The 15,106-nt window shown below is 35.1% G+C and overlaps 3 protein-coding genes across 4 annotated transcripts; all 3 read right to left on the bottom strand.

Annotated features, from left to right (window-relative positions):
* Positions 1–365: 365 nt before the first annotated feature.
* Positions 366–5,886, bottom strand: LOC120327035 (sn-1-specific diacylglycerol lipase ABHD11-like). Of its 2 annotated transcripts, none has more exons than XM_039393414.2 (7): positions 5,759–5,886; positions 5,106–5,253; positions 4,539–4,712; positions 4,383–4,458; positions 3,568–3,674; positions 2,715–2,905; positions 366–1,517 (listed from the first exon to the last, which is right to left on the bottom strand). In XM_039393414.2, the coding sequence occupies exons 1-7, from the start codon at positions 5,815–5,817 to the stop codon at positions 1,379–1,381; spliced, it is 894 nt and encodes a 297-aa protein (XP_039249348.2). In that variant the 5' UTR covers positions 5,818–5,886; the 3' UTR covers positions 366–1,378. The 2 variants fall into 2 exon arrangements, with proteins under 2 accessions (XP_039249348.2, XP_077968431.1); XM_078112305.1 differs by lacking the exon at positions 5,759–5,886 and adding an exon at positions 5,511–5,704.
* LOC120327036 (ankyrin repeat domain-containing protein 61-like) lies at positions 5,759–8,444 on the bottom strand. Its single transcript, XM_039393415.2, has 3 exons — positions 8,007–8,444; positions 7,025–7,231; positions 5,759–6,343 (listed from the first exon to the last, which is right to left on the bottom strand). Exons 1-3 carry the CDS (start codon positions 8,187–8,189, stop codon positions 6,188–6,190), a joined length of 546 nt encoding a protein of 181 aa, XP_039249349.2. The 5' UTR covers positions 8,190–8,444; the 3' UTR covers positions 5,759–6,187.
* Positions 8,445–9,085: 641 nt separating this feature from the next.
* On the bottom strand, positions 9,086–14,166 carry LOC120327034 (VPS35 endosomal protein-sorting factor-like). The gene has a single exon (XM_039393413.2). It carries the CDS (start codon positions 13,150–13,152, stop codon positions 10,054–10,056), a length of 3,099 nt encoding a protein of 1,032 aa, XP_039249347.2. The 5' UTR covers positions 13,153–14,166; the 3' UTR covers positions 9,086–10,053.
* Positions 14,167–15,106: the final 940 nt, after the last annotated feature.

The following is a 15,106-nucleotide window of genomic DNA, read 5'->3' as shown; positions in this document are numbered from 1 at the left end:
TAAAATTTCAGAATGGTTATAAATAATAGAGCCTCTTCGTGGATGGAAATTTCAATATTGTCTTAAGACATTTCTCAGTGACGAAATAAATAAACTAGATTTTTGAAGACTATTTCCTAACTGAAATATTTTCAGAATTTACACAAATTCATTGTAATAAAAAAAAATATAGCATTACAAACTTAGTTAGAAAATTTGTACTTAAAATGAGGCTATGTCTAGTTTTGTTAAGGTAAATAATTGGAATATTTAATGATAATTTGTCAATAAAACCCCCTAAATTCCTTTTTTATTTCCGCTCCTGACAAGTTTTAGCTTAGTTGCAGTATTTGAATATTAGTCCAAGTAAACATGCGATAGATAGGTAGATTAAAATCAGCTAGTAATACTTCTATATAGCAAGTGGTTAAATGTTTTGAATCAAAATGACAGTTATGTAACATGTGAACAATCTTAAAATAAGCAAGTATAAAAGAATTTTTCTGGGGCCAAGGGGAAACATCTCTCCAAATCACTTTTATTTAACAATTTTATCGGACAAGTATAAACATGCTGCTTACAGGTATTTACGTACTCGCTATGTCAGATGTCTTATATATCAATAATATATCAAAATGAAAAAAGAGGAACACTTTATCATTGTAGTCATTGCCTTTGTTTAGAGTTCCTAATTTCTAAAGAAGTATGATGTTTAACAATAGAAAGATAAAATAAATATGTCCAATCAAAATGTTTAGAACATATCAAAATATTACCAAATGAGAAAGTATTGATATCATATCAAGGGCAGAACAACATCTATCATTGTAAAGACATAAATTTGAGTAGAATGTACGAAAAAATATGATTGAGCACGCCACAAATATTTCGTCTATAACAAAAATCTATTTTCTAAAAACACAGTGATACTTAGAACACCACGTAAAATTAATGGCAGTAGCCTAGCATCGAAGTATACCACCTTACATAATGAATCAAGAATTTATATTTAAGAAAACGTAAATCACCAAGTATTGAATTGAACTTATAGGTATGAGAATGCACATTTGTTATACATTCCTGTATCAGAAATAACTTCCTGAATATTTGTTGCAGCAAAAGCATGCCAAATCAGATATGAATCTAAATGTTATTGAAAAAATGGCAAATTTTACAAAAAAAAAATTTTTTTCATCATCTAAATTTTGAAGAACCATTGTATTTCGAAATTTTTATGAAGAAATTGAAAGTTTGGTAAATTGTGATGATAATTGAGCAAGGATATCAGTTCATTGCAGTCTATCAATAACTTAAAAATATATATAGACAAACATATCAACAAAGTGCTATTAGTCAAAGGCATATCATAAAAAAGAACTGAAAAATTTCAGGTGAAATATCAACTGCCGCCTAAAAAGTTCGAGACTCTAGAAGCAAATTCTTTAGGATTATCAGCATGGACCCAATGTCCACAATCTGGAATATGTTGAATATCGGAGTTCGTAAAAAGTCTTTTAATGTCGGGATAATCGTTTGGCCTGCAATGAGAAAAAATACAAAAGCATGAATGTAAAAATGTAATACACTATTTGAACTGGCTGTCTGCCACTGCCAGAGATGGCTATAACCAAATAGTTTACTTTGTGATATTTTTTTTTGAGGAGTGACATATTGGAAAAAATGGTCATGTTGAACAGAATTCACAGACCACTGCAAATTGACTACAAGAAAAGTAAAATTAAATTTGGTGAATGCAGAATGATTAAGATAATCATTGTTTCGATAAAAATTCTCTTTTTTACAGTGAAGGAAGTACCGTATTTCTCCGCGTATAATACGCATTTTCATGGTCAAATTTAGTCTCACAAATATGGGGGTGCGTATTATACATTGGTCTAGAAAATATCAAAAAATATTAATTCTCATTTTATACTTTAACTGGCTAATAATTGTCACATTTATTAATCTTAAGTTCTTGATTTTATGTGGCAAAGTCTGTCAGAATCAGATCATGCTTGATTCGGTAGAAGCATACCCAGTTTAACAACAATTTAGTGTACATCCCTTAACTGCTGTCATGTCTGGCCTGTTTCTCTCGTTTTGCTGAATCGGCAAAACTCTACCTTGATAAATCACCATATGAGTGACCTTTCAGCTTTTATTAAAGTGGAGAGACAACAACTTTAAAAGATACTTTAATGTCAAATAACATCACATCATGATTGGCAGATGTTTCACAGGTAAATACATAAAACATATTACCAGGTATATATGGTTAACAAAAGGCAAGCGGACAGAATGCCTGAAACGTCCGGAAAAAAACATCTACAAGGTAAGAGAGGACGGAATGTTGATATGCGTAGGCCTATTATGCGTGGAGTTTCAAAAATTCTCGTTAAAAATGTACTAAAACCTGGATTATCTACGGGTGCGTATTATACACAGAGAAATACGGTGAATAAATATTATTTTTTGTTTGGCCATTAGTTGTCAAATTCTCAAGCTGACAAATTTCCAAATAGAAGCATTCACAATTCTTCTACAATTCAAGAATTCACCATATGAAATATTTGAGCACTTTTAAATGTTCGATTCCATTCGGGCATTTCTCCTTATCATTGATATTAATATCGGTAAATATTGTTGATATAATTTATTTAAACTTTAGTGTTTCATTTTGTGATACTTATGTGAAAATATTTACAATTTCATTGAATCTATATGTAACCACTTACAGAATGTATTTTGAAAGGGCACCTCCTAAAAATAATGTTCTTCCTGTATAGGGAGTAAAATCATCTTCATTTCCAAGAAAATAAAAATCTTTTGCGTGTTGGGAAATTGAATCTAGATTGAGTCTCCATCCAAAAGAACCTTTCGTAGTTTCTATCATATTGGTCAGGGCAAAATCTCTCAAATATTTTTCCTGTTATATCATGAAAATAATAGCAGACGAATGAGGAAAAAAGGCTTGTATGAAGATTCATGTATAAGAAATACAAGCAAGAGAAATTATTAAAATAATATAATATATCAACTAATAGTAGATACATTAGCAGACAAAGAGCATCATGCTTCGAAACAACATTTGCTCTGTCATGAGCAATCTAGCATAGGCAAATGGGGTGCCAAGTGGGACAAACGGGAAACGCGGGACATGACATTTTTGAGACACCAATGCAAATGTGGCTTTGCTGTTAAAATATGATATGTTATAGCAGAGTCCTAGATAATGTTAATTGTTAAGTCAATTTATTCCAGTTTACAACATTCATGAAATAAATTATTTAACAATAAGTATAGAATTACACATAATCCATTTTACAAAATATATAGGTGTTGAGTTTAACATTAATTATTTGGTACGAAGCAGGGATACCCCAAACAGGAATGCTGTTGCTACCCCGTGAACATGTTGCAGATTTTTTTAAAGGGCTTGTTGTCAACTACAGATTTCACAATTTAGGTCTGCAATAAAGTACACAATGAATATAAGAGATATGAGATTTCAGAATCACTGATAAAGAAACAAAACAACAATTAGACTTACACCAATTGATATTATATAGATAAACTTAATCAACTCACAGGTATCGTACTTTCGAGCTGTTGATGCGCGCTTGCTCTAGCCTGGGATGGTTTAATTCCAGGTTCAAATTTGACTAATTTCATAGCTTCTACATACTTGATTGGACCTAAATCAATCATATAAAAGTGAAAATAAAATGTAAATACTGCTATTTGTACAAGTTCTCAACAAATAATAAATGTAGATAAAGTATTTTCCACTTGATCAAAGTTTATATACTTTACAGTCTATTAGGTGTATAATTCGATTGTATGAATATCATGGGATACAGTCTTTATGGAGCATAAGATGGCATAATATGAAAAGGGAGTTGCACAAAAACTTTACAATTAATAATCATTGTGTAACAGTGCCAGCAAGATACCATTATATGTCGACTTATTTTGACTCCTATAAATTCCCACGTATTTGTATATTGTTATTATTAATAAACAACTTCCAACACAAATAAAATTCAAACTCGTAATACAGACAGTCTTATGCCACCTCAATGTCCGTGGACCAAAAAGTCGGAAATCGTTAAAGTAGTATGGATGTTTGGCTCTAGATTAGGGGTGGGCAACGTTCTTGGACAAGGGGGTTACAAAAGTGGAAAACAATAAGCCTTGTGCCAAAACAAAATTTGATCGATATCTCAACAAATTCCTTTGAAGCTATTTTTTAGCTCAAACATCAAAATTTGGTGTTAGTTTGGTTGTGGCAGCATCAGGTGGGCCAGAATGAATTACTAAATGGGCCGGATTTTGCCCGCGGGCTGTAGTTTGTCCATGACAGCTCCAGTATATGGATCAAAATCAAATTCTGGCTCTTGTACCTTCACTTATACCACGTTTTATTCCTTTATCTCCCGGAGCAACATCAACCACGATTAATTCTTCAACTCGGTTTTGCTGCAAAAAATTAAACAACATTACTTCAAACTACAACAAATTCAAAAAATTCTGTATGAAGTAGTCATTCCTAATAATACTTGAGTAAGAGCAGTATACATTGCTATTCTTCCACCTAAACTATGTCCGAGTAAAATACATTTGTCAATATTCATTGAATTCAGGAGTTGTATTGTATCTTCAGACATTGACTTATAATCCATCATATCGGAATGCGGACTTTCACCATGATTTCTCACATCACAACTGAGTATCTAAAGCAAATAAAAAAGTGTAAATTTACAGATATTTGCACTTTGTAAATTCATTATTTTATGAAAGAGTCTAAATTAGGCAGAGAAATTGAAAATCAATATTAGAAATAAAACTCAATTTAATATATTTTGATCAATGAGTAACAAAGCAAAAGTGGTGCGAAATATGAAATAGCTTCAGAAAGACATTTGGTGTATGGATCAGGGAGAAAGTCAAATGAAGACGTAGCTAGAGCACGAGAAGTGGGTATCCTGACCGTGAGAGTCAGAAACACCCTCAACTCAATGCTAATTTTGACCAAAAAGTGTAGTTGAAAGTTTCAATAAAAGCATAGTAGTCCAGACTGGTAAAAAAGTCTATATTTCATATAATAACTATAATTATATACCAACCGTTGTGCTGGGCAGTTTTTCTTTCAAAATTTTCCCAACAGAATTAAAATTGAATTTGTTTCCAAGAAGTCCATGAATCATTAACATAGGTGCTTTGGTGGAATCCCCTTCATGTATGATATTGTATGCGAGTGAAAGGTTTCTTTTTCTAGATAAAATATGAAACAAGTTAAACAAATTGGAGTGAATACTATTACAGAATCACCTCTTATTGTGTTTTGGGCTATGAAGTTGGAGTTAGACAACTTTGTCAGGAGTTAAACAATGGAGACTGAGTCATATTTTCAAACTACGTGGAGTTGAATTACAGACTTTCAGTGGTGATAAAAGAAGTCCAAATTGTCAGAAATTCAAAGAACATTAAGTTCACAAAACGCTTTTAACAGTCTATAATAGAAGGCTTACATATGCCAAATTTGATTTTGTCGGAGTCGGGAGATTTTCCATAACCAGTATTTGATTGTAATTTTTCTCAGACTCAATAGTGATGGATTTTATAATAGGGTCACATGAAAAATTATGCTTTCAATTTGGTTCAATATAAGCTGTCAAAATAATAAAATACATAGGATAATTTTTATTCTAGAGATATATTTTTTCTGTGAATATCTACTAAACAAAAAAATAAAATAAAAAATGAAAAGTAATCTTACTGTATCTTGCACAGTTTGTTACTCCAAATCGCAAGTTGACGTAACCTTAAACTACTCATTTAGTTTCTGTTAATTGTCAAAGATTATCAAAATATATATTAATTATCTTCTACTGTAAAGTTGAATAAAAATAACGGAATAAATAATTTAACAAAATAAAATTGAACAATATAAATTTGTATATCAAAAATGTTAAATTTTGCACAGTCATTTTTTGATACTTGAAATTAAGAGAATACTCATACAATTAAAAATGACCAAATTGCTGAAACTCGAATTAAGTCAAGAAATATGAATGTTTGAATGCGTCTCTCTGTCCCTTGTTATCGCCATAAGCATGGTCTTCATACAGACTTTTTTTTTCTATTTTTAAAATCGATCGGATTTTTAAAATGACGGAATTTCATTCCATGGATATGAATATATCTTTCAAGTCCACCACATAACTTTATAAGTTTCCTTCTGATCATCCGTACATTGGACATAATCCTTGGGATATTTGACTTTTTTATCCAATACGTTTTGTGTATCTGGCGCTGCTTCTATTAATAGCCTGCAAGCTTCAGCATGATTTCCTTCTGCTGCCTGAAAAGTATTCATAACACATGTTTCAATATACAGAGATATATACTTTTTCTTGCAACAATATAGCTTTATAAATCTGGTCCATTCAGGTAGTAGATGCTTCAAAATATTATGATATCTCAAAATCATCATTTCAATTTTCATTAAAATTCCGATCTCATAGCTCTTTATTGAGATATTAATATAAACTATGACTTATATGCGGGGTCCCAAAAATGACATGCCCTGTGTATTAGCACACCGTTCCCACTTTGCCGCACTTGTCCCACACTGTTTTGAGTTAGGTAGATATATACTACTATTTAGCAAATGGTTAAAATAAGCATATCAAGTGAGATTCATGCTATGTTCTAGCATCTGGGTTAGGATAGATTTAATACCTTCGCAGGAGATTAGATTATTTATATGAAGATTTATACAATTGGGACAAGTGTGGCAAAAACCATTTTTGAAAAACCCATTTTTCTACACTGATAGAATATTACAATTCCTAAGTGATAATCTATTGTCCCACTCACGAATCACAATCAGGTAAACATTCTAAATTCTTTTAACTCATTTCCACAAAGTCTTAATTAAAATAAGACACAAATTTTATATAAAATTACATTCAAAACTGTTAATTTGCTTCTCAGAAATCTAGATGTTCATATTATTATAGAACGTTATGAGTTAAATTACCTTATGCAAAGCAGTCTTTCCATCGTCATCAATCATTCGTGGGTTTGCACCATTTTTAATCAATAGTTTTACTACGTCATTACATCCCTGTGATGCAGCACGATGCAAAGAGGTTGATTTCCCAGATTTTGTTGTGTGATTAACACTTGCTCCAGACAAAATTAACTCATTGCATATGTTATAGTATCCACCCCGTGCTGCATAATGCTGTCAATGAATCAATATATAGCTACTGTTCATAATTAACAAACTATTATGCAAATTTATTATGTACTTACTCTTGAACGTACTAATAGCTGAATTGTGTATTCGTATGTGTTCAACATAAGTTGAAGGTAATATTATAAGGTCAATTTATGAAAATTGGGAAGACAACTGTTGTTTTGTTTATGAGGAACTGAATTATTATAATATGAGTATCTACATATAATACAAGTATCGTCTATTCAAATTTAAGAAAAAAGTTTGTGTGTGAATTTCAAATTTTTCAATCATTGAATCATGTCTCTCAAATCTGTAAATTCTATTTTTATTTATTTTATATGACCTGGTGAATACTGAGAATACTGAAATATACTTATAACCAGTGGTGAGATTTAAATTTTAGGTCAGTCGGTTCCATCCATGCCATACAAAAGTCATATTTTTCAGCCGGTTCTGTTACAAAAAGTCATGTTTTTTCAGTTTTGCTAACCGGTTTGTTGATCTCATAAAATTCCGTTAGACGGCTCTATAGACAGATAGAACCGGTGCAAACCGGCTGGATCCCACCACTGCTTATAACCCCTCTAAAAAGCAAAACTAGACACAACTCAGATCAACCCGATTTGCAAGATAAAATCCTAAAGGCTGCTGAGTCAAAGTCAAAATACCGGTACCGTACCTACTGTTGCAACATTACGTAAAAATTTCAGTTCTTCCATTAATTATTTTTGGTAACATCTATTTATTGCTATTTTTTTGAAAAAATAAATATAATTACCAATGGTGTGTAACCAGAAGAATCCATCAAATTCGGCTCGCCGCCCTTCTGCAAATACAGCTTAATAGCGGGGTAGTCGCCATACATAGCTGGCGTCCAAGGGCCTCTAGCGAAATCAATTTCATCAAGAGTTTGAAAGACGCCTCCCACACCAGCCAAATGATCGTGATTATGAGTATTCATGACAAAATTACCGCTAGCTCGTCTGCAACAATCTCAGGGTCAAAACTACAAACAAAGACGAGACTTCGCCAGCAAAGCCAGCGACAAAAAGGCAGTTGATCAAGCAAACAGTACAATCGAGATTCACCGCTCGACTACGGTTTTTCAAGCGGGAGATCCCCTACCGACAAGTCCCGAAAGTTGGACGGGGCGTGGGCGACCAAATGATAGTATGATTAGTATAGGTACATTTTATCACCATGTGAAAAAAATGGACAATTGCACGAAATAATAACCACAGGTGAAGCGAGATACAGATACCGCCATTTTTGTGGTGGTGCTTTACGGAACGTAGCTCAGCTGCTTCAGCTTTCATAGCAGACCTAGGTCATCTCAACTTTTTGACATGCTCTGACCTCAAAGTCTTCGATCACAGTAGTCAATTCGCACTTTCCATCCACGTGAAGGTGCCCATTTTGTAAATAAATGTACGTACACGTTATGCAAAAGGTTCTTCCTGTGCACGGAACGGACAAACGATGCGCTGCAAGTTGTTCTCTTCCTGATATCTTATATATAATCCCCTTCCTAAGAAGAGCAACCAAGGAGTTCAAAGCAGCAAGTTCAGTCGCTCGCCACTTGACATATTTAAAAAATAGGAATTACTCCCTTAGCTGATCAAAAGCTACAAATTGCCATGCTTGCACACCACAAACACATTTTAGGCTGCCTCGAGCCAAATAATGAGTTAGGAAAATCTCTATACTGGCTTCGTTTTCAACAGCTTATGTTGTCAAAACTGGTTAGCATTGAAGATGAGTTGTTTACAATATTTTCCAATTGATACCCACGGGAAAAGTACTGCCAGAGAATTCTCCACCTACATGTATAAATCTGTAAATAGCACCACGCACCCATTGTCGTTAATGGAGGTTTATTGCACATTGAATATATAAAGATATATAATCTCGTCCTTGGGGACATGAAATCAAAAAATCATAATGATTACTGATTGAATTATTGTCACTCATGCTTTAGAATAGTCTCATATATGATCAACGAATAATGAATGTAATGGCTAAATAAAAGGACTCGACTATTCAGAATAGGAAAAAAATTGGAACCTTAGTTTATTAATGAAAATAGCATGGAAACTTCTGTTTGAAATTTATCATTAAATTACATTAAAAAATCAGACCTCTGCATTGAAAACATAAGCAACATAAATCAAACAATAATATATGGGACGAATTTTCGAATCATAGCACACAATAATGAATCCATCATTGAGTATTTTATACAACAAGTTGAAATAAATCCCTTCGCTGGCCGCTGTAAATACAAAATACCAATGACTTTGGTAATAACAATACCACAATATTTCTTTCTGATAAGGAACTGATAATTTCATCAATGCAAATGTTGCGGTGGTAGTTACAAGACCGATACACCAAGAAATTATTAAAATTTGTCTTTTAATCAAACAAAATTGTGTACATTCCACGAATCAAATTGATACATATACATTGAAGTCGCATGAGATGACATTTGGGCATATAAAGAATTCCAGAAGGCTGTTTACAGAATATAGTATTTTCAAGCTAATTGTACATTATTATGCATTTGATGATTAATCACAACACCCCAACAACTGACTCAATCTTTCATGCATACGTATGAAGCAAGACAATTTGCAAATGATGGTCAAGTATGTAGACTAAATGAAATGTATGGATATATATATTTGATTTGGAGTCATTTAAATTTAGCTTTAACAACTTGAATCCAAAATGTATAATACATTTTCCCAGGAAATAGTTTTCATCAACATATTCGTAAATATATATTAATTATGACACAACCATCGCAAGTAACAATGATGTAATTAAACTTTAGATGAAAGAGATAAAGAGCTTGCAACTTTGGCATACGACCCTCCTTTTCCTTTTACGTGGCTGATGGTTTTTACCAGTTGCTTATGATCAATCCCTCCTGTTTTGATCATTAGATTCCATGTAGTTACTGCTAATTTCTGCATGCAAGGGGCTTCCATATTGCCAAAAGCTATAATGGTGGAAAACAACTCTGATGCCACCGCAGCTCTGTCGCTTGACTTGTACTGAGAAGATGCTGTTAGAAAAGCAAAAAGTTCGTCCAACAATGTAGTCCCAATTGATGAAATCTCTGCTAGAAATTTTTCATCACTGCTGTACAAGTGTTCGTTAGAATCAACATACTCAACACGGTATAAGTATCGATCTTGGCTATAAGCAGATAGCAAACTGAGCACCTTGATGTAGACAGAAATTCTAGATTCCATACTAAGTAAGCCGCCACTAGCTCCTGTAGCAGAAATAACATTCATCAACCCACGCAACAAATACAGAATGCCTTGCTCTGGGTGATCAGGTACTGTTAATAATGTAGACAAAAAATTAGTGATATAAGATGCCATGATGTTTTGAGTTGAAACATTTTTTCCATCCGTATTTGCGATGAGCGAAGGTGCATCTAAAATTTGAGTTACAGCGGCACAGAACATAGCATCAGCTTGAGTGACACAATGGCTAATCAGAGCAGCTTGCCCAGAAACCAAATACAGCTGCAATCTTGCATATACATCACTGAGAGAAGGAATAGTAATGAAGCAGAAAGCGGCGCAAGCCCGTACAAAAGATGCAGTTTTAGTTGTATGTTTATGCTTCACAATTCGAGTACAAGTTGTAGAAAGTGTATTGACCAGATGCACCAAAGCTGACAAGACAGAGTCTAAATTGCGAAAAGAACCACGACATTCCACATAAAAGTTCAGTTGCTGCTCAAAATCTCTACCGAATGTTATTTTTTGGATCACGGCACATATTGCATTGCCCACTGATCTACGCTCACTTTCGAGACTCATGGAATTAATGGAATCGTGCATTGCTCTGCAAATATACATCATGCCATTTATCACAAGAGGATCCGAAGTAGACTGATCAGAACCTTTAATGAAGAATTCAGCAACACAAGTACAAATATCCAGCTTGACATCATCTTTTTGGAACATGTCAAGAAAAGGTAGAAACCTTTCTATTGCAAAAACCACTGAAAAAGACTTCATATGCGTTAGAATTCTCTTTACAACATCCTGCAACTTTGAGTAATGCTTCTCAAATGCCCGATCTGGTACCATGTGCTTCAAGATGTCACCAAGGATGGTGTTCACTTCCTTTTTCTTAAAATTTTTAACAGCATATTCGGTCCAAACTGCTGCACATGTAATGTATTCACTGGGGTCTTGTAGTTTAACAATGTATTTCCAAACATCAGCAAGAAGTGGTTGCTTGTCCTTCTCAGGCGGGTCACATTCTATCACACTATTACCGAGTGTGGTGAAAACAACATCTTTAGGGAATAGACTGTCGTCTGACTGAGAGATAATAGACGAAAAATCTAACGCTCTCGCAGATACATAATCAGGTTTGAAAGAGGCAAGGATGCATCTTAAAATAAGAAGACTGTTTCCTGTTTTCGCACATTTTTCTAAAACATCTTTCAGTGTGCTTTCATGAGCATTATGGGCAATGCACGATAAAATCCACTCCAACGCAGGCATATATAATGAGAGATATGTTGACATGTCCAACTTCTGATGTGCAATTTCATTTTGCACAGATGTGGTATGAATTTGCTTGTATGTCGAAATAAAGTAGTAGAAGTTGGAAAGTAAGTGACCTTTGAACTTTGGGGTATATTTAACACCAATCATGCATAGATACGTTCTTACATAAACACAAACTAATGGATTACCCACACCTTTTGCCATATTAGTGAGCCGAACGAGTGCCGAGTTGCATTCATCCTTTTTTAGAAAATTATAGCAAGGCAGGATACTAGCTTCAATAAGGATTCTTGGAAGAAGCTCTCTAATGGATGCAATCTTCATCATCCAATTGAGACAAATCTCTTTTGCATTATCACTCACTTTATCCAGATCAATTTTATCTGCTGACATTCCTGCACACATAGAAAGGATACGACCATAAACCAACTGGCCAAAGGTTTGTAAAATATCTGCAATCAGAACAAATTTGCTGGGATAGAACTGCATAACCGATACGTCGCTCAGCATTTTTGCACATTGAATTGCTATTTTCAGGGCATTCACTTTCTGATTAGATTCCCATGATTGTCGAAGATTTTTTCCCAAGTCATACATTCGATCTATAAAGTTTTGTTGAGATTGTGTTTTCAGTTCCTGCACACTACCTTCCTCCATGTCATTAAGCTGATTCAATCGAATTTGGAGTCTTTCTGTAGTAGAAGACGAATAAAACGAACGACCGACTGCCTTGTCACCACTCTTTGAAATGGAAATCATCTGCATTGATAGCTTTTCATCCAATGTATAGTTACTCAGAATAAATAATTTTTTTGATGCCCAATGCTCAAAACCTTCTCCATATTCATCATTGGTAGAGACTTCAAGTATATCTGCTTCTGTGCTTTCCACCTGTTCTGAATTTTTGGGTGTGCTTTGAGTTGCTGCAGATAATGGATCAATTATTGCCATAGCGGACAATGGGTCAATAAAATCCTTTGTTGCACTAGATGATGATCTGGTGCTCCCAGAACTAGATTTGACACTTTCTGCACCAGATTTTGTGCTACTAGCATCACTTTTTCGTCGTTTTGAGGAAGCTTTCACTCCAGCAGACTCAGTTACTGTTATTGGTTTCAGAGGATGATACTCTGAGAATGCAATAGGTCGTGACCTGAAATTTTTTTTCCCATCGATCAGCTCATAATCAACTTTCTTTGGAATCCAAGCGTACTCGGCTTTTTGCATTTTTATGTCGGAAGGGTAGAATGAAATACTGCATATAAACAAAAAGAAACAAAATGATATTGAATAAATGCAATTCACCATACTAGAGTCAGGCAGGAGACTCGTGTAGTTTCGTACTTCTATAGTGGGCGTAGCATAACAATTTTTTGACATGTTAATCCTAACCCCCACCTGACTACGCCATCCAAAAATTATGTCACTACGACGTCACAATCAAGTCATACAGCTTGCCAAATACACGTACAATCGCCCGAAATGACATCAGCGCTGACGATAAAGAACTGACTAATGCAGTAATGTCAGCGATCTCTCTCCTATCGGGATTGTTGCGACGAGAAAACGAGAGAAATAGGGTGGCTTACCCACTTTGCGGCCACTACCTATTTGCGACCATCAACTTCATCGATCAAATTAATGCCGAAAAAACTAAAGAACCACGACAATATTTCTCACGCGTTATCGTCCACTTATCCCTCGTAGCTCTGCGAAATTACACTAAAATGTGGCCACAAACAAAAAGTTACGACCGAAAACCCGACCAAAGAAAAAAATCGGACCATTTTTCCATGTCGCCAACTACCCATTGTCCCTTTAAAAAAGCTTGAAAACCCATACAAATATAAGAGATAAAAAGATGAAACTTGGCAGGTGGGTAGAGTTGTGTTTCTTTTAACCATATTCAAAGTTTCACGTTTTTACATTTAAAGGAGTGGGAATAAGGGGGTGTGCATTTCCAATACGTCGATAATATCTTTGTCGACCAATTTGCGACCACCGTGGTTTTGTCTGTTCGATTGCTGTGATGCGGTGCTTTGTTTATAATTTGACGAGTTTTGTTCGAAATAACCGTGTTCTTAAAATATATGAAGGTCAGAAATGCAATCAGAAGCCAATTTTTTTCACGCATGGCTGCGTATGCCCTAGTCTCGACGCAGCATAAACGATGTTCAAGGCTCGAAATCCGTGGTCGCACACTGGTCGTTCGGTCGCAAATACGTGTTCAGAGTGTCATACTTTGGTGGTTTGTATAGCTTTAACCCCTGGTTGTAGAAAGTTAATTCAAGGTTTAGCGTGTAGAATAAATGCTAATGCACCTACGGTGAAAAAATTAACGGGTTAGAAATATTGGTTTTTATTATATAGCAGTTTGAATGAAATCGTCCGCTGACTGGCTACACCACCCTAGCTGTTCGATTTCGATTCTTGTCTGTGCGTCTTGGATGACAGTTTGAAGGGCTCACTGTCACTGTGACGTCGTAGTGACGTAATTTTTGGATGGCGTGATTAGGTGGGGGTTAGGATTGACATGTGAACAAATTGTTATGCTACGCCCACTAGAAGTACGTTAGGTACGAAACTACATGAGACCCTCGGACAGTAATCAAGGAAATATGTGGCACCAAACTAGTTCCAGCTCAAAGCTAATTCTGTTTTTTCAAGAAGGAACAATTTATACCTTTACAAATATACCCGTACCGTACTCTTCAGTAACTTATTATTGCTTGCACATCATTCCAACAAACTCATTAGTCAGTTACTTGCTTTAGCTGTTTCAATGTTTAGCACACAACTTTAAAATAGGATAGGATTTACCTATTTATCCCGGGGGAGAGGAAAGCCGATAAGACGGCTTATCCATATGACGAACCACGGCTTCTCGTCCGGTTACCATTCCAAGTCGGGTATGGGATTAGTTTTTACTGTATTGTTTGTTTTCGGAAGCATGGACTTGGTGGTGGAGGAAGCCGTAACCGACCAGCGGTTACGTGAACCACCCAACGACGGCGAGGAGGCCAGCAATCCTCTCGCACATAACCATCCCTGCATGGGATTCGAACCTGCGAACCCACGCAGAGTACGGTAATTAGAGGTGCGGTGGCGAGCGTATTCCTAACGCTTAGCCCGTTGAGCCACACGCACTGCTTTGTATTCGGACTTCTGGTTTCAAAGACGCCGGCAGCTGTTTTTGCGGGAGAAGCGGAATCGGTGTGCTTGTATAATAATCATATTATAAACAAGAATTTTGCAGTTAATGCGAAAGCTTTATCTCAAATGTATGCACCACATAGCCCGACATAGGTTAGAATTCCAGCAAATATCATTATGT

This window comes from Styela clava, chromosome 4 (assembly GCF_964204865.1).
Source record: "Styela clava chromosome 4, kaStyClav1.hap1.2, whole genome shotgun sequence".
Classification (NCBI taxonomy): domain Eukaryota; kingdom Metazoa; phylum Chordata; class Ascidiacea; order Stolidobranchia; family Styelidae; genus Styela; species Styela clava.
This window is presented reverse-complemented; position numbering and strand designations above follow the sequence as displayed.